This window comes from Tetranychus urticae, chromosome 1 (genome assembly GCF_039701765.1).
Source record: "Tetranychus urticae isolate SD_2017Ah chromosome 1, NJAU_TeUrti_SD_1.0, whole genome shotgun sequence".
In the NCBI taxonomy this organism is placed as follows: Eukaryota; Metazoa; Arthropoda; class Arachnida; order Trombidiformes; family Tetranychidae; genus Tetranychus; species Tetranychus urticae.
In genome coordinates, this window is record NC_142958.1 from 5,576,378 (window position 1) to 5,596,960 (window position 20,583).

The 20,583-nt window shown below is 32.1% G+C and overlaps 1 protein-coding gene across 1 annotated transcript in view; it reads left to right on the plus strand.

Annotated features, from left to right (window-relative positions):
• The window catches only part of LOC107362573 (sodium/potassium/calcium exchanger 2), a 54,304-nt gene extending 33,721 nt beyond the window's left edge, over nt 1-20,583 (plus strand). Inside the window, exons 3-6 of the mRNA XM_025160856.2 lie at nt 3,179-3,670; nt 5,865-6,005; nt 12,950-13,206; nt 19,349-20,583. Coding sequence (XP_025016624.2) covers nt 3,179-3,670; nt 5,865-6,005; nt 12,950-13,206; nt 19,349-19,601 — 1,143 coding nt within the window. The 3' untranslated portion in view covers nt 19,602-20,583. The remainder of the gene's footprint in view (nt 1-3,178; nt 3,671-5,864; nt 6,006-12,949; nt 13,207-19,348) is intronic.

A 20,583-nucleotide genomic window follows, 5' to 3' on the forward strand; every position in this document is an offset into this window, starting at 1 on the left:
GCAGAGCCAAGTTAACACATGCAATTGCCGCAAGGCTGCCAATTGTAAAAGAGACTACTATTTCTGAAAGAAAATTTTAAATGTAAAAATATTAGAAAACAGAACGTCAAGGGAATTTAAAATATAAAATATACATACATTGAGGCGAAAAGTTCAAAGATGATTTGGAAAAAAAGGCTTTACTAAAATTTAAATCTTTATTTTTATATAGTAGAGCCGAATCGGCATATAAAATCCGCGCAAGGCTGAAGAGGCTACTATTTCTGCAAGAAAATTGCAAAAATGTAAAAACACCAGAAAAACAGAACTTCAGATGAATAAAATATAAACTGTTACACATACATTGAGTCGTGGCGTTTGGGATACTTCCCTTGTAAGATATAATCTAAAATGCATACATGAAGTTCCCCAATTCAAAGATGATTTCGATTTAAAGGCTTTATTAACTCCGAATCGATCTTTGCATATAGCAGAACTATGCCGGCTAATATGATCCCCGCAAGGTTGCCAAAATTGTAGGAAACGCTGATATATTCGGAAAGAATCCAAAATATAAATTGAATATACATGTATTAATTTGACCAATTTAAGATGATTTGGGTCTGAAGGCTTTACTAAGTCCAAGTCGACCTACATATAGCAGAGCTATGTCGACTGTGCAGGCACTCACGAAAAGGTGAAGCTTGGTAATTTACGGCTAGAGAAGATGAGACTTTAATGATCAAATTCCCAACAGTAGTTACCGGCATTATGGTACAGACGATTGCTAGCTATTCCTGAAACTTTACAAGAAGGAAAGTTGAAAGGAATTTTTATATCTGAGAATTAACAAAAGCTTTTGTATAAAACTTACACAAAAAGATAGGTCTCAATGTATCTTCATTAGGTTCAGATTCCATATGTTCGGTTCTGTTTGAATAGTCATCGGGTGAATCCTCATTACTCGGCAAATCAGATTCAAAAAGAGAATTTGAATTTCCATCAAATAAATAAAAAAATATCAATTAATATGCGCACATCAAGTTAAACAGTTTCAAGATGATTTGGGACAAAAGGCTTTACTTGAATTTCAATCGTCCTTTTCATATTGCAAAACCATGTTTCCATATGCGATCCCCGCAAGGTTTCCAAATTACTGTAGTATTTCTAAAAGAAAATTTCAAATGATGCAAAAATATTAGAAAAACAGAACGTCAAGTGAATTAATAAATATAAATAGGTAAACATACATTAAGTTGACCAGTTTAGAGATTGTTCGCAGATTCTCATCGCAAGACAAAGCATGTTAATTCAAGGCTAGAAAAGATGAGACTATAATTATCAAATTTAATAAGTTTATTCATAACACTGCTTCTTCCTCGTCAGCTTCATACAACACAGGCTTGTTGGCCGATTCGGTTTCCTCAAAGACACCTATTTAAAAAGAAAAAGCTATTGCGATTCTACTAGGTGTCAAAGTCAATAGTGCAACTATTGGGAGGTTTATTGGTCCACGATGGGAAAATATTTTTGAAATATTTTTTAGGCTATTCTGTAGAAAATATGTGTAAGTTTTATTTGGCCTTACTTTGATTCACCTGCGTATCACGCAGATTGAACAATAGCCGCTCAAAGTAAAAAAAGAGGAGATATTCAGTTAAACATTCAAAATTTAAGAATTACAATTTCAAGCCAATTTCACGAACGATACGAAATAAAAAGCTTTCCAGGACAACAATCGACTCGCAAACGTATCCTCTTCAAAATGGCCATAAAAACAAGTCAAATCAAATCACTTCTGAATTTCTTGCAAATTAAAATGCTTTTAATGGTGCAAATCTCAACTTTGAACGCGAATTGTAAATGAACGAAAGCTTGCACAATCTTTTGCGAAACATCAATCGATGGAGTATTTTTTTGACTTCAATATGGCTGAAAAAAATCGACAAAAAAATTTATTAAATCGAAACGTGTCACTTTTTCGACTTTCGGCGGCTAAGGTCGAATCGCCATGATACGCAGGTGAATCAAAGTAAGGCCAATAAAACTTACACATTTTTTCTGTAGAATAGCCGAAAAAATATTTCAAAAATATTTTCCCATCGTGGACTAATAAACCTCCCAATAGTTTCACTATTGACGTTGACACCAAGTAGTAATTTATTGTAGATGAATACATTGTGTTGACTAGGTAGTGATGATACGGATCTGGAGGCTTTTAAACGAATTAAAATTGGTTTCTACGCATATTGAATGGGCATTGCTTAAGCACATAAACCTTCTCGCCACTCTGTAGTAGAGCCATGTTGGCTAATGAGATGCCTGCAAGATTGCCAATTGATGAGGACGCTATACTTTTGCAAAAAGTCGTCACAGTATAAAAAATAAAATTTTAGGGAAAATCAGCGAGATGTAAATTATAGATGCTATTACTGAATTGACCTGGATAGATGATTGTCTCTGTAGTTCCTATTTAAAGGTTAAGTTTTTGTATCCAAGGCTAGAAAAGATGAGACTTAAATGATCAAATTTAATACGTTTTTAGCCATTTTGTGATCGGCCGCTATGGTATTCATTAAATTTTAACTTGCCAGTTTCATATAACTCAGACATGTTGGATGATATGATCCTCGCAAAGTTGCAAATTCGAGGAAACGCCGTGCTCTTGCAAGAAAATTGATTTGCAAAAAATTGTTACACTAAAGTTTTTTGGATGGGATCAACGATACTGATTGTAGATAAATACATTGTGTTGACTAGGTAAAGATGATTTGAGTCTAAAGACTTCCCTAAAAATCTTGAGTGTGATAATTCAAGGCTAGAGAAGAACTAAGCATTTTTATCATTTTTCGCCTTTAGCAGGCATAACAGTTAATGTTAATTGTCGGTCAATGCTACAGACCTCAGATTTTGAGCGTTGGAACTTACTATTCCTCCATTTACAGAAGCTTATGGCTGTCAGGTCTATAGCATTAACCTGTAGCTTTTACCTGCATAAAGGTGTAAAATTTAAAAAAAAGCCCGGGACATAAATCGTGACGGACTGAGTCATTGCTACGTCACTTTCCTTATCAATTCAATTTTCAATTTGAGAAGTGGAAAGTGGAAAGGCGAGATTGAGAAGAAAGTTGGAAACGGAAAACAGGTGAAACTTCTTTGAAAAATGATTACTCATAAATCTTTTTTCTTTTCAAATTAGGTGGACCGTAAATTTTCAGCACCAACAATGAACATCGATTCAAATAAACTACGTCCTAGTGTATTTCAAATGATGATTCACACCATTGACCCTTTGACTGACGAATTTCTCTGTAAACCTGATAGACCCAAATCAGTTGCATCAGATCGAGTTCCAAGTATAACCAAAAGGATGAACAACCTGGAAAATTATGCAAATTTTTTGCCACCACTTGGATCAACTTTAATCTCTCTTGCTGAATCAAAGTTACCCAAGTGCAGTCAGTGCCAAGAAAAGCTTGAACTGCAATCACGTTATCTCGATGCCGATACACTATCAATAAGGTCAACCCTTTTTCAACAGCAACCTACAATAACATCTCAAGCAAGACAAACTGGTTCACTTCTCACCAATGTGGCAACAATCACTTTACCCGATGCAAAGTCAGTAACTTTGTATGGATTGACTGGGAGTGCTGTAAAACGAAGCAGTTCATCTTTATTAGCTGATAAGGTTGTCAACATTTTTCCTTTTAATCAAAATGAATATCTTTTTTTACTTTTTTCTCTGTTCATTTGAGCCCATGAAGAAAAAAAACAAAGTGAAAACTTGCAACTTGTCAGTCTTTATAAACTTAAATTAATAACTAGTTTACCAAAGTGGAAAGCCTGAGAGAAGCAAAAAAGCGAAGAAATACAAAAAAATTCACAATTTGAATTGTATAATCAATTGATTGAACACAAAAATTTTGCTCGACAGTTACAGTTTCATCATGACTGCAAGTTGAACTCGGCAAATAACCTTTTCCAGTTCAAACCTTCAATGAATCATTGGTGATGTTTAAACAAGAGTCAACAAAAGAGTGTAATTTGTCGACAATTAATTTCAATATTTTGATGCAAAAACAATGGTTATGATGATGAGTGTGATTGAGTGGATAAAATTGTCAACAAGATGGATTGATGGGGAAAAAAGTATTTGGACGGAAGTTAAAAGAGTTAAACGAAAATGAATGAGAAGAAAGTTGAAATAAAAGAAATGCTGAAATTTATCTTTATTAAAAAAAAGACTTATTCATTGTCCTAGGAATTGTTTATAATCATGGAGGTGAAAATAATGGCTTTAAATGGATATAAATACATGTATATTCTCAGGTAGCTTAGAGAGGTAAACAGTGAGACGAAATGGGATGAACTGTAAAATGTAATGGAAGAGGTGAAAAGAGGTGAAAAGAGAGGAAACAAATGGTAAATAAGTGAGATAAAGAGTTGAAGGAAATGTTTAGTTTTTGTGTGAGTTTCGTGTTGCAAGATTCAGTGCAAGTTTTTGGGTGAAACAAAAGGGAGGCAAAGAATGAAAAAGTGAAGAAAAAAAATGATCAACGAAAAAAAGAGGTGAAAAAGGTTTTGTTTTTTCTAGTCGACTTTTAAGAAAAGGGTTTTTTTTGTCTGAAAAAAAAGTTTATTCCAATTGTTCAACTTGAAAAGGGAAAAGAAATTTTGTGAAGTAATTCAAAATAAACTGATTCTTAGTTGATGCAAACTTGAAACAAAGTACAAACTGGGCTCATTTTGCTGCTGGTAATATTAATGTGCTTTTCTTGTGTATTTATTTTGTTTCACGAGCAACTACAGTTGTTGTTGCAACAAAAGCTAAACATTCAAAGTTGACTTTCTTTTGTACTTACATTTGAACAAACTTGGCCAACTTTTGCCAGTTGTAACTTTTGATGCAATTTTCAGAGGAGCCTTAGTATGTTTAAAGAAAATGTTTTGCCAAAATTGCAACAATATTAAACGATAAAAATGAAAAGAAATGAAGTGCAAATAACAGATAAAGATGGATGAAAATTGAAGAGTAAGAAAAAAATGAAAGGTCGAAAAAACGTAAAAAAATGTTTTTTTTTCAGTAAAGTAAATTGTGAAAAAAGAAACGAAAATACAACAATCTTGTCAAATGTTATTACTGTTATTATTTTCATTGAATGAAATGATCGCTTTCATTTTGTCTTTCCGGGCAAATACAAATTGTCTTTACATGATTGGTGAACATGATATCATTGCATGTAAATAGCGCATCTTGACATCGTTCAACTTTGCCTTTTCAAAGCTAGAAAATTGGACAAAAATTTTTTCGCTTAAAGACTTGAAATTAGCATTGAGTCGTCGAGTAGATGAACGATATCGAGTCATTAATTGAGTTGCATTTTAGTTGAAAACAAGTTGATGCTTTGGTGCCAATTTTGATCATTAATAGTTGGTCAAAATTTGCAGAATGACATTTTAGGAATGAATAATTTAAAGGTAAGAAAAGACCGATTGGTTTTCATTAAGTGATGTGATGATTTTGTCGTGATAAGATTTATTATTTGGTTGACAAAACTGATGAAAAGACTCCATTTCCATATCATTTTGATATCAACTGCATTTTGACTTATTGCAACTGTATATCCATTGTAATGAAACAATTTTTCTTTTCGTTTCTGTTACACAAATCATTTATTTCTTGTACTTGAGTCTTGCAAGACAATGTTGACTTTGATTTCATCAATCTCAATGTTAATCATTCTGGTTAATTTATTATTTCTATTCATATTCTATTCATGTGTATTCTCTTTTTTTCTCTCTGTCCATGGCTTTTCTTTTTTACTGTTTCTTTTTCTTTTTCTCATCTCTTTTCGTTGCTTTCTTTTCACCATGATATTCAGGTGAAAGAGTCTCTTGAGGAAACTGCCAAGGAACCTTTGGATCTGTCTTGGCCAAATTTATGGCATAAAAGGATAAGTTATATCCTTTTGGCACCAATCATATTTCCTTTATGGTTAACTTTACCTGATGTCCGTCGACCAGTGAGTTGTCATGTTTATCCAATATTTATCAACAATGAAGAAGAAAAAAAATGGTGAGCGGAAGAAAATTGTCATCATTAACACAATCATCACTAGAATTATTTCTGACATGAAAATGGTTAAAGTTGGTAACAGCAGTTAATATCCATTTGCTAATGACTTTATATACCTTTACAAATTGTTCATGTTTGCAGATTCAATTCTAGATTCATTACTTTGAGATATTATCTTTTAAAAGATTTCCAACCTCTCTAACTCGGCTGAATGTTGTTACCAAAATAATGTTTGTTTTGCCATTAAAGGCTATAGATTTATAATAAATTCTGAAGGGGCTAAGCAAAGGGAAAATTTTAACTGGAACAGAGCTCACCAAATCCTTTTTCAACATTTTACTCGACACAGATCTGAACAACGATTCAAAGACTACATTGATATTTAGTATTGATAGTTGAAGATATAAAAAGATGCGAAGATGTACAAAACTAAGGGAAAGCATTCCTAGGCACAACGCTTTTAAAGCTCAATAAAATATTGTTGCATTTTTGTAAGTTCTATTTCTATTAATATAACATTGGTAATAGCTATTTCGTATTTAAACATGATTTGATAATTTTGACCCTAGCTAATTAAAGAACTCTTTCATTCAAGATTTTTAACCGGCCATATTTTGAGGAAGAACAGTAACATATAATAAAATAGCCTAGCCCCAAGTACCTAGAAGCTTAAATGAAAATTTCCAGAGCGATCACGCACAAAAAACACTTTTTTAAATTAAATTGACATTTTATTTTAAAGAGAAAAGAAAAGAAAAAATAATTATTATGAGTAAAATTAACTGTCTTGAAGATTCACAGTCGCGTCCCTGAAATCGCCCATCATTTGCTTGAGGCAAAATGAGGCACGTCATTCAAAAGACACCAATTAAGATTGCAAGCAATATGCGTAACTCCAGTGTAGTTAGTAGTATGAAAACATACGCTTCAACTCCACAGAACGGAAACGGAAATACCTCCACCCTTTACGCTCGACTGGCCTAAGGGCTGACCTTGACACCGTCTTTCGATATTAATTCAATTCCAAACAAGTGCACTCATGAAGAAACTAAAGCAATTAAATTCATTTCCATTGAAAATCAATGGGAGATGTAACAACTGCTCATCAAGAAACTACAGAAATGGGAACATTACTATTAGGTTTCCAACTAAGTTCGTTCGCTTTTTTTACCACTAAGTTCAGTTGTTAATTTTTCGGTGAAAAATTTATCTTTTGAGAACTATTTTTTCGTGCATGATAGTTGATTTTGTGAGCTTTAATTTGATATAACTTTCATAATTATCAGAATTTAAGTAAATTAGAATTTAACAATTCAAATTGATCAACTTTTTACAAATTTTTTTGGGTTGAGCATAAAGAATGATTAAGATAATTTTTTTAATTGCGATTCTAAAAAATTTTAATGCAACAGATAGCTTATAGTTCAGAGTACATATTCATGTAATTTCAAGTCTGTAGATAAATCAGTTAATTAATAAATCAATGCAAACCTAAAATTCATTTAACATTGAAAATCCATAGAAACCCAATTTTTGCTGAAAATCTAATTTTTCACCAATTTTCAATGCATTTTTAACATTAGATTTGACAATAAAAAATGAAGGTTTGCTAATTGAACATTGATTAATTAATTCATTGATTAACATGTAGACTTGAAATTACATACATATGTACTCTAGACTATTAGCTATCTGATGCATTTGATTTTTTTCGAATCGCAATCGAAAAAATTTATTTTGATCATATTCGACGATCAACGCAAAAAAGTTAGTCAAAATTTGATCAATTTAAATTGTTAACTGATAATCTATTTCTATTCTGATAACTATGTAAATGATACAGAATTAAAGCTCAATAAATTCTCTATCATTGGTAAAAAAATAATACTGAAAAGATAAATTTTTCAGTAAAAAATTATTAATGAAAGTTAATATTACAAAAAAACGAACGAACTTAGTTGGAAACCTAATATTTATTTGAAATGCACTTGTATCAACACTTTATTTCAAGCTTTTAGCAAATTGATTTTTGCCTTAAAAAATTATGTGGTCATTCAAGCGGTCAATTCAAGCTTATTAGTCGTATGAAAAATCCTTTAATTTTACTGTTTATCATTATTCTGCAGATGTTATCGGTTGTTTTCAAAGTGTCATAATAAAACTGAGATCTGAGGGAGTGGAAAAATTTACTATTAATTCGAAATTACAACATGAATTTGATTTATATCACATTGATTTAATACAACCACAAAACTGTGAACCCGATGAGAATGATGAGAATGAATAAATAAATAATTTTTTCCTGAAAATTACTCATTTCATTTCTTTTCAAGTCAAAAAGATCGATCTATGATCAGAAGATTATTGAACTTTACATTAGATTTATATTAGATACATATTACAATAAGTTTTATTTCTATTCATTGAAAAATGCGAATATTTCAAGTGCGGCAAAAAATTTTTTTAGAGCGGCAAATTGAGGAGAGGTCAGAGTATCTTAAATCATTATTCAATCTCAAAAAAGTGCACTCATGAAGAAACCAAAGCATTTTAAACAATGACCAATTTGCTTTTTGACATACAAGGAAATTTGCAAAGCTAATTATCATATTTCAAGTGCGGCAAATTGAGGAGAGGTCAGAGTATCTTAAATCGTTATTCAATCTCAAAAAAGTGCACTCATGAAGAAACCAAAGCAATTAAATTCATTTCCATTGAAAATCAATGGGAAATGTAACAATTGCTCATCAAGAAACTACAGAAATTTGAACATTTCTATTTATTTTAAATGCACTTGTATCAACACTTATTTTCAAGCTTTAACAAATTTATTTTTCGCCTTAAAAAATTATGTGGTCATTCAAGCGGTCAATTCAAGCTTATTAGTCGTATAAAAAATCCGTTAATTTTACTGTTTATCATTATGCATGATTTAATGAGCGATTAATTCACGTGTGAAATGCCTTCTCACCCCGTTCTGCAGATGTTATCGGTTGTTTACAAAGAGTCATCATCAAACTGAGATCACTTTCACTCCGACCTCCAACCAGTCAACTTGTGTTATTAAAAAGTTTTTTATTGTCAAATTGCCAATCCTCAACAAAATGAATTCCTCTAATGTTTCATCCGATTGGGATTTCAATGATCTATGGGATCATCCCAAAGTTACAATCAATACCAATGATGTGGACATGGTTGACACCGACAATGATGTTGGTAATGATGTTGAAATGCCTGTCAACAATGATGATCATGATGTTGAAATGGACGACATTTCTTCAAAGGAAAATTCCTTTGATGACAAGGAAAACTCACAAATAAATGTAAGTTCATTTTATTTTTTCGTTTTCTTCTCTTTTTCACTTTTTCATCTCTTTCGTTTCCATCTTTTTCATCTTTTCAGGATATTGCTGCCCGTTTCAAAGACTTCTCTCTAAGTTCCTTTGATAGGAGACAATTTAATGAATTGCTTTCTAAAATGGAGCAGGTTTCCCTTGAGGAAACCAGAAAAAAGCTCCAAATGCAATTCGAAAGCATTTACAGCTTCGCCTTAGGAACAAGGCATTTAAGTATATGGAGAGTGTTAATAAATTAAAAGCTCAGCGGAAAATTCTCGCTACAATACAAAGTCAGCATGCCCATGACATATGTGAGCTGATTGGACCTCCATCTTAGGGATGTCAATCGGACAATCAAACGTTATTACAGAATTGTAAAATCTTAATTCCATGTTTATTAAAATATTCAATAAATTCATTTTTTTTTCATTACTCAAAGTGTTTAAATTTTTTTTCGGAAAAAATGTATAAATTATCTATTAACATTCAATATAATTTTCAATCTTCAATTCATTTTTTATTTCAAATATTCAATAAAATTTCATTCAAATTCAAATTCAAATTGTTTAAATTTATTCGTGAAAATTAATATATAAGTTATCTTTCTTCTTCTAAGATACAATGTGATTGCTGCAAGCAACATTACAGAAACTTGGGGGAACTATTAAATCATAATTGTCAATGTTCATCGGAAAATTGCAAAATGCTTGATATTTTTAATGAACGAGAAAATGAACGAGAAAATGACCAACAAAATGACCAACAAAATACCCAACAAAATGTCCAACAAAATGCACAGCAACCTGCGTGTTTTAAGTGCCCTTGCTGTGCTATATCTACTGAACATTTACCGGAATATTTGAACCATCAGTGCACATGTGCAGATAATTGTAAGCGGATGGACATTTTCTTTGATGAACCACCAGCTAAAAAGGATTGCTTGAGGTGCCCATGCTGTGGTAAAGAAAGTGAACCTCTTTCAGAATATTTGTTGCATCACTGTAACTGTGAAGAAAGATGTCGAAGGATGGAAATATTTTTCGATAAAGAGCCAGTGATACAAGATGCACTATCGACAAGAGCAACTCCAAAAGAGATAAAAAGAAAAGTGAAATGCTCAAAGTGCAAAAGACATTATTCATGTGAACAAAGATTGCGATCTCATCAAAGAGTTTGTGGAAGTATTTCTTTGCTAAATCCACCTGAACCTACTTTTCAATCACCTTTTAAACTTGTTCATTCAGCGTTCCGCCGCCGGTTCCGTGTTTATTCACAAGATATGACGGACATGATAGATATTGACATCGTTAAAAGACAACAAAAATCAAAAATCAAGCAATTACTTCAAAAAAACATCAATGATCTCGGGCCAATTAAATTTTACTTGATTTGTAAAGTATATTTTCAAAAACTATCCATGATTGAGTTGATTGAAGCGGAAATTCCTTCAACAATGAAACCTTTACTCCCCGGTGATAACATCAATAATGAAATCGAAGAAACTTTCACAGAGATGAAAGAAATTATCGATCAATACACAGAAAAGGGAAGTGGATTTACTATTGTTGACATCAGTAAAATTGATATTTGGATTGCTCGTTATCAACCACATAGAGGAGGATGCTATCAACATAAATTACCTGAGCAACTCTTTGAAAAACGGTGTCTACTTTCAATTTAATGTCAAACTGATTGTTTTATGTATGCCATCCTAGCCCATCTTCATAAACGAAATAACCATCCTGAAAGATTTCAACAATATGATGAATTTATCAACTCTCATGACTTCTCAAAATGGCGTGGAAATGTTGAACTAAATATGATTGAATCATTTGAAAAGAAAAACACAATTTCAATCAGTGTCTTCACTTACAACTACTGATGTTTAATAAACTGAATATAAATACTAGAATTGCTATTAGTATGAATTTTTGATATCGAGTGTCACCGACAAACAATGGGAATCGGTAGCATTTCAAGTCGCTTATCACGCGGTGCGGAACTTGATTACTATAACTCTTGTCCGTTTCAATAGAGGGCATCCTTTTTCGATACTTCAAATAATACATTGAAAATTAGAAAAACGTATTCTGGAACGAACTTAGCCTTTGAAAAGGTAAAGGTAAAATGAAAAATTTTTAAATCTAATAATGAAAAGGAAAACCTTTAAAGTTGTTTATTGAATGTTTGTACGACCAAGTAAAGCAAATAATTGATCAATTACGTATTCAATTTATTTACTTTGGACTCTTTGTGCAATTCAATGGTTAATGAAATAGAAACGAATCAAGTATGAATGGCGAAAAAATTGGTCAAAATGTTGACGAAAAGGAAAAGAGGAAAAGTGTGAGAAGAAGAAGAAAGTTGAAAATTGTAATGCAATTGGGTGAAAAGACATGAGAGTGAAGTGAAGAAGAAGAAGAAGAAAAAAGGAAGAAAGGAAGAAAAAGGAGGAGAAAAATTGTGTCAAATAAATAGATGTTGGTGGAAAGAGGTAAATGAAATGATATAAGATTGTCATGAATTTGTCAGTTACAAAGGAAATGAAGAAGATGAGGTATGCATGGTGAAGATGAGAATACTATTTATTGGTCTACTTTGCATGGATCATGCAATATTCTTGCCATCATGTTGATCATCACCATCATCTATACTTATAAGTGCTCCTCATCCCTGTCACTCTTTTGCTTTTCTCTGCTTATCCTTTTTCTTTTCTTCTTTACTCATTCCTTCTGTATCAATCCTGCTATTATCCATTTACTAATGCACATGATAATACCATATTGAAACATTTCTTCGGAGCAAATTATTGCCCAAAATAATGTTATTCAGTGCAACATCTAATGATGACTTTTTGATACTTTTAAAATTGCCTCCCAAAAAAAGCTGTGCGCTCAACGACATTTGAAGTTGTGACAAGAAATACAAAAAGTTATGATTTTTCTTCTTCTTTCCTCTTGAAATTATTCAACCCAAAGGTGGTGAAACAGTCTGACAAAATGTAAAAATTTGTACAAAAAGAGAGAAGAAAAGACTTGTTCCAATAAAGTCATGAATAAATCTAAATATCATTCTGGGCATTATTATGATCACATAAGAAACGAAGTTAATCGTTTCAAGAATTTTTACTATTGTCAACATTCAAATATTGTGTTGTTTCTGCTTATTAGGCAAGCGTTTTAATGTTCAGCCCGGTCAATTAGCTCATGAAAATGTGATAATCTTCAAAAGGTGTTTTCATTTTCAGGCTCGTTAACTTTAATCTCAACTAATGCTTTTACACCTTTGTTTGCACTGCTTGGTTGTTCAATTTGATTACTTGCAAATTGTATTGGTTTGATATGTAAAACTTGAATCATTATGTGAGAGGCAAAAACAATGTGGAAAATAATGAATTTTGAAAAGTTAATGGTGACTTTGTTCTTCCCTCTTTTTATTGCTGTACCGTGTTCTTGAATTTTTCACGGTACTTATTGTTTGATACTTTACTTGATTAAATTATTCTACTTTAACTTTTGATTATCTATTTCTGCTGCCGAATGAAAATTTTCAGGAAAAAAGACGTTGGTTTGTTTGCACTTTTGCTGGTTCCATTATCTGGATTGCTTTTTATTCCTACCTCATGGTTTGGTGGGCAACCTTGGTTGGTGAAACATTGGGTATTCCTTCTGAGATTATGGGTTTAACCTTTCTGGCTGCTGGTACGTCGATCCCTGATTTGGTTACCTCAGTGTTGGTGGCGAGAAAAGGCTACGGAGACATGGCTGTATCTAGTTCGGTTGGAAGTAACATTTTTGACATAACTGTTGGGTTAGTAGCTTTGCAATATTGAATTATAAAAAATAAACTCGTATTGGGTCAGAGATAAATTTTTTGTGAGACAAAACAGCTCTGTTTAACTCAAAGGTTATGTAGTCAAAAAAGTTTCGAGTTCGAAAATTCCAAATAATGCAATTTCAAAAAGTTTACAAAAAGACTTTGAAAATGCTATTTGTTCTTCTTGCTAAAAAACTCTATTTAAATTCATGGATTTGTTTTATTGACTATTTAATTTTTTGAGAAATTAAGTCTCTTAGTTGGCATGAAAAGTTCCGGTACTTGAGTGCGGGCACTTCAAAGCACGACATTAAAACATTGAGCATAAAAACGTTTGAAACTCCAATGTTTCTATTTTCATGCGAAAATGAAAATTGCTTTGACTTTTGTTAGCTGAGCTTAACCAAGACAAATTTGTGACCCAGAAGGTGGAGGCTTTAAGTTGAGGGATAAAACAATGGTCAATGGTAATGTGAGTAAAGCGACAAAAGTAAAGTGTAATATGATTCTTGTCATTTGTTTGCTGTTGTTATCCTTTAAGAAACGAAAGATGTTTATGGTGATGATTATGATGATGGTAGTGTGCAAGATGAGGATAAGGATGGTGGTGATGAGGGAAAAGGTGAAAAGGGCTGTAAAGTTGATGTGTCTGTTGAAAGGGAATATGGGTTTTGAAAAGAAAGGTTGAATAGTGATGGATGCACTTGAATCTCATGTCAACTCAAGAGAACCCAAATGTAGCTCAAATTCAATGAGCGCACCAATACTTACTCAATTACCTTATTTTTATTCTTACTTGATCTTTTCTTACTTTTTATCTTTTCTCTTCTTTTGCTCATTTTTTCCGCCTCATTTTTCCCACTCACTTCCCATTACTCTCTCATCACTTACCATCACTATCATCTTTATGCTCATCTTGATATTCCTATTCCACCTCATCTTCTCTCTTATTTTTCTTTTTCACCTTAAATCATCTCATTTTTCTTCTCTTCCCTTGAAAGCAAACCTTCTCCTCAGAATCAATGGTCCTTTCTCATTGACCAGAAAAAAACCATTCAATCAACATCCATCTCAAGTTTATTACCTTGAGGCTGTAGCAGTTTCATCATTTTAACCGGTTAATACTTGTCTCTTTCATCAATTCAATATTTTGAAGTGAAAAAATGAAGATAATATGATGAAGGTATAATAAAAGAGAAAATCTTTTTATTCAATCAAGCAACATTATTTTATCATTTTCAAAGTTGTTCCATTTTCTGCAAAATTTTTGTCCAACAAATCGACAATTTCTCATCCCTTTTCACCATCCTTTACCAGTTTCCATGTCATCATCATCTCTCTACGTGACTATGATGGGAATCACAAGTGACTAACTCTTCAAGTCAATTAGTTTTTGTTTTTTTAACAAGTCAACGAAATCGCAAAATGTTGATAAAAAACTCTTATTCAACCCGGTTGGTCGATTACGATCCTTGAAAAGCCTACAATAAAAGACAAAACAAAAACTCGAAAAGTTGTTTAAGATAAAAATGAAGTAAACATTGATAAAACTTTACAGTCACTTGAGTCCATTACCAAAGTGTTCAATGCTCTAGTCAAGTATCATTCGGAAATTTTCCTGTTATTTAATTTCTGTTGAATTTTAATTGGAAAAACTTCAATTCCATGAATCGTAGGCTAAACTTATTGCATATCAATAAATCAACCGTTAACATGAAAAGATTTTCTCTGAAATTCGGAAATCAAAAGTCGACTTGATGAAGAGTGATTAGCAGTTTCGTCACTACAAGACATAATGCTGTAATCCAAATATTGAATCCTCATGAATTGCTGATGAGAAGAGAGATTTGCAAAGAATCGAGAAAAGAGTAAACATAAAAAAGGATTCAATCTTCCCTTTAAATCAATCCCAAGTTGTTGAACATTTGACCAAACTCCAATCAACTGGCGATAAAATTACTATTTAAAGTGAGAAAAAACTTTGAAATAGAATTTGAAAATTCAGGGAAATTCCACCATTCAGTTCATTAATACTTTTTTCTAACCATTACAGTCCGAAATGACCTCGGAATGCAAAACATTTTTTAGCAATTTAATCAATCAAGCAATTGACAGAAAAAATATCTAATTCATTGCTCGTTAAACTCAAGTTGCAACAACTTTTGCATGAAAAGAGTTCAAACTTAAACCTTCAAAATGTTGAGAATGGACGCAATGATTAAATTATCTGAGAAAGGAATTGAAACTTTCCATGTTTTCTTTCGTCGTGCTAACAGTTATTTATCACTAAAAGAGTGAATCTCGCTTCTAAACTGGAAGCAATTATTTTATCATCAAAGTGAATCTTGAGAAACAATTATTTCGTTTTTATCGTTGAATCTCAAGAAACCTGAAAACTTAGCATTTAAAGGTTATCAGCTATCTGAATATCAATGGAGCAAGGAAAACAATCTGAATAATTGTATCGATCAGTTTCACCTTAATGGATGAAACTGTAATCAAGCTAATGAGCAATGAAAATTTATCGTCTTTTACTATCCATCAATTACATTGGAAAATTATGTTAGTTAAGAAAAGAAGAAAATTCAACTTTTTAATTGAATTCAAACACCTAGACTGTCTGGTAAATAAGTTGAAACTCGAAAAGAAAGGGAGAAAAATGATTATCTGAAACTGGCAATCATGACTGATTGAAATGCTATCTATTATCATGTAAGATCTTAATTTATCAGAAAAGGATAACAAAGTAGAAAATAAGATTGAAAGCTTTTTCGTTGCCTTTCGAGACAAAGGTGGAGTGAGGTTAGAAGAATTATTTTTTTCCCTTTTCTCTTTCATCTTTTTTCATCATCTTCAGCATTTTCATCATCATGTTAACTTGGAGTAGCAGACCAAGGAAATAGAGTCTTTGAGTGAAGAAGAAGAAGAAAAAAGTTCATGGAAAGAGTTGATTCATATACAGATGAAAATTATCTTGATTCATGTTGGTTTTGGAATGATGAAGTTTGCAAAAGAAGGGAAAGCAGAAAAAAATCTCATTTTTCATGAAGAGAAGAGAATAAAAAGCAACTTTTTCATTTTGCTCTTCTCTTTCATTCTCCATGAAAAAGAGGAAGAAAGAAAATGATAAACATGATGTCGAATGAAACCTTTTCCTGAAAGCTCACTTTTCCCTCTTATTTCCAACTCAAAAGGATACTTTGAATGAAGTAAAAAACAAAGGCTTGAGGCTTGAAAAGTTCAAACAAATTTTCTTCTTACCATTTCCATCAACTTATTCAAGTGTATTTACTTCATCTGGTCATGTTTTATTTTTATCTATTTCATATCATCATATTATCTTATTATTTGAGTTGAAAAGTAAAACACACGAAGAAAAGCATGTATTATTAATAACAACAAGGATAATGTTTTATCATATTTTAAGAAGGAAAAGAAAAAGCGACTTGAAGAGAAAAATTTTTCAACCAATTTTTCGTTTCACTTTACCATTCTTTTTGGGCATCAGAAACAATTGCATTTTAATATTTACCCTTTCAAATTGAAAAGTCTGTGTACCATGTACATGGAATGCTTTCATCATTTCTATTAATTAACTTGTGTTGGTTTAGCAGCTGTGGAAAGAGTAACTTTTCTGCTCAGAATTGAGTTTTTCATAAAAGTCGATTGTTTCAGTTGATTTGGAAGATTTGGCTGAAAGAAGGATAACAGAAATTGTTTTATCAACATTATTAGCAGTAGTAAAATAATAATATCTGATAATAAAATAAAGTTCAATATTATCTTGAAATGATTCCCAGATCATCTTTATTTATCCTGTTAAGGTTATTATCATTATGATGATGTGTATTATTTAATGTATACCTTGAGTTAAGCTGTTGGTAACTCAAAGTTTCATCTTTTTTTCTTCTCGTCCCAAGACTAGTTGTGTATTCCAAAAGAGTTGAAATGATTTCATTTGCTCTCTTTTCATTCTCATCATTTTCTTGCCAATTTTCTTCGTTTTTTCAATTTTTGTCTCACCTTTTCTCACCATCTTCTTTAGAGACATCTTCAACTTGAGTCGCCTTCTCAGCTCATATTATCACTTTGAATTCTTACTTTCCAGTCTTTACTCCCAGTTCTCACTCCCAGCTTCCCCTCCCAGTTCTATCTCTGTTCTCACTCCCAGACTTTACTCCCAGTTTTCGCTCGCAATTCTTGCTTCTAATTCTTACTCCATAATCTTACTCCATAATCTCACTCCCAGCTTCACCCTCTGTTCTCAGTCCCAGTTCTTTACTGCAAATCTTAGTTCTATTTCTTGCTCCACGTTTGCCCTCCCAGCTCCCCCTCCCAGTTATCAATCCCAATTTTCCCTCCAAGTATTTTTTCAAGTCTTGCCTCTCAGCAATTCCTATGAGATATCGGCAGGGGTCGAACTCGAAAACTGTGTTTATCAAGATGGCAAAAAATGTATATCTCAATGTCTATTATTATTTCTGTTATTGTTTTTCTTTTCCTTATTTAGAATAACTTTTTTTCTTTCAACATTTTGTTTTTTTTACTCAACTCTAATATAAACTTTGCACATTTCTTTTTTCCTTCTCCCAACACTCTTTACTCATCATCAATATCTTCTTGTTTCAGGGTTCAATGATTGAAAACTCTTTTTCTCTTCTCCCTTAACCATTTCATCCTGTAGAATAGACTTGAATCATATTTTGCTTGAGATTGATGATGAAAAACTTTTGTTACCTTGTTAATATTGTCGCTCATTTTCAACTCTCTCAACCATAAAACTGTAAACTTGCTCCATCATTATCATTTTCATTTTTATCTTCACATTCTCAATTCCTTTTCCATGGTTTCCTCCTCATCATCAATCTCGCAACCTTTTCATCCTCTCATTGTCTTTATCAACATCTGATTAGATTAATGGTGAATAGCAACTGTAAAATAAAATGGTTCAACGGAACAAACAAGCAAAAAGTAAAAGCAGGGAAAAAAGTAACTCAAGTAAGATTGCAATGAAAAGTAAGACAGTGAAGAGCAAAAAAAGCTACAACTTTTTTTTTCGTACAATAATCTTTTCCAATGCCTAATAACTTGCAATTTTGCGAATCACAACAATATCAGTGAATGAAGAAGGGAAGGAAATAATGTTGATAATGTTTACCATGATGATGAATGCAAAAGTTGAAGAAGAAATTAAATTGCTTGTATCGAAGTTCAACTTTAAATCAGTTGAACGATTCCAAAACGTTTGACTATCAAAATGTACATACATTAAGAGTGATACAAAAAGAGGGTGAAAAAAGTAAAATGTAAATTACATTTGATGTGAGAAGCAATGAACAGAGTAAATATGCAAAAAGTTTTACTCAATCAGTTGAAATGATAAGTCGCGAAATTATCTTGATAATTGCAAAAAATTGACTCGAAAAAGTCGAAAGTTGAAACATTTTTTTTTCTTCTTCTTCGACTTTTTGTCCCTTGTTTGTTGCTATTTCATTATGTAAAAGCTTTCCAACTTTCATTCAATATACATAAGTATTTATATTGCTTTTACTCACTTTTTTCGACTGTGTTTAACTCTTTTCATCTTGCAAGTTTAACTTCGTTCAACTTTTTCTTCTCTTGACTCTACCTAAACCATGATTTTCATTCCAATGATATTATTGTGATGGGAAAAAAAGGAAGAGAAAGCAGGACGAAAAAGAGGAAGAAAATTAACCAAGCGAATAAAATATTCTCGTTGCAATTTAACCTTCAAATCATTTTCTCCTCATTAAATATTACAGTCAATTTCAACTGGAAACTGAGCATTAACAAAACTCACTGTCACTTAGTTTTATCCTGCTATTCAGCAGTTTACTTTCTCTTCAAAATTTTACATCTTTGCATCAACACTTCGCTAGATTAAACTTGAATACATCAAGATTGCTCATCAAAACTCGAACAGGAAAAAAGAGTAAAACAAGGCAAACAACGGATAAGTTATTATAAAACAAATGATAATGGCAATAATAATGATAAAATTGAGCTGATGAAATAACAGAGAGGATACAGGAATAGCAAAAGAGAAATAAAAGTAGACATTTTTCATTGACACAAATGTTTAATTTAAATTTTGTTTTTACTCTTTTCTATTCAGATTACCTTTACCCTGGTTTCTCTATACTCTATTCAAAGGCTCGGTCAAGGTAAACTCAAGTGGAATGGTTTGCTCTATTTTAATTCTCTTCATGATGCTTCTTTTTCTAATCATCATTATCCCGGCTTTCCGTTGGAGACTCAACTTTGGACTGGCAAGTGTCATGTTTGCTCTTTACTGGGCATTCATTGCAGTCTCACTTTTACTAGAGTATGGCGTAATCAAATGTGCTGACCTCATGAGCTTCCTTTAATTATGAAAAAACTAATGTAAACTCACGATAAGACCCTAATGTAAAGCCATAGTCAACCTAAAAGGTTGACCCAAGCTCCACTAAAAAAGTCTTTGCACCGAGCTCATATCCAGTTAAAATATACTCTAAAAGATCTCATGTGCAACCTGAAGGGCTGACCCAAGCTGCACTGGCTAAAGTCTTTACACTGTAACCTCATCATTCAACTTTGCACTAAGCTTGCAACTCTTGATTCATGAAATCAATTGTGCTTTTCTGGTTAACATAGACTCTCATGTTCAACCTAAGAGGATGTGTCCCAACAGCATTAGCAAATATGTTTTCCCTGGAAATATATTTTTAACCTGGAATCGCCTTTTTGTTGTCAAACTTATCATTTTTAATAATGTTGCATTTTTGTTATACTTTTGTCAACCCAAATTCATCATTTAACCATAAAGCATCATACAGTTATTGGCAAAGTAAAATGCGAATTGTAACTATTTTTGAAGTTTACAAAGAATTATCAACATCATCACAATTAGACAACGAATGCATTCTTATGCTTCCTTATTTATCATCATTAACCATCATCTACCATTTTGAACTCAACATTATCCACTCAAAATTTGTAACCCTGCAACATTTACGTTTCAGCTTTTCTTTTCTTTTTCCTTCTCTTTCTCTCCTCTTTTCACCCTGTCTTCATTTCTTTCACTTGACACTTTGTCTTTCACCCAATCTAATCATTTGTCATTCTCATCTCTTCATCTTACATATTTTTCTCCTCACTTTTCCCTCTCTTCCATTTATCCTTTTTGTTCGTTTTCCTCTTCTTCTTTTTCCTTCTTTCCTCACTTTATCCATTGTAATAATACTTGTGCCCTTTTACTTGCTCTATTTGTATACAACTTTTTTGTTCGCATCATCATTCATCATGCAACCTTTGCTTTTCCCATCACAAGTTTACAATAAGTTGAAATAAAATTCATGATTGAAACAA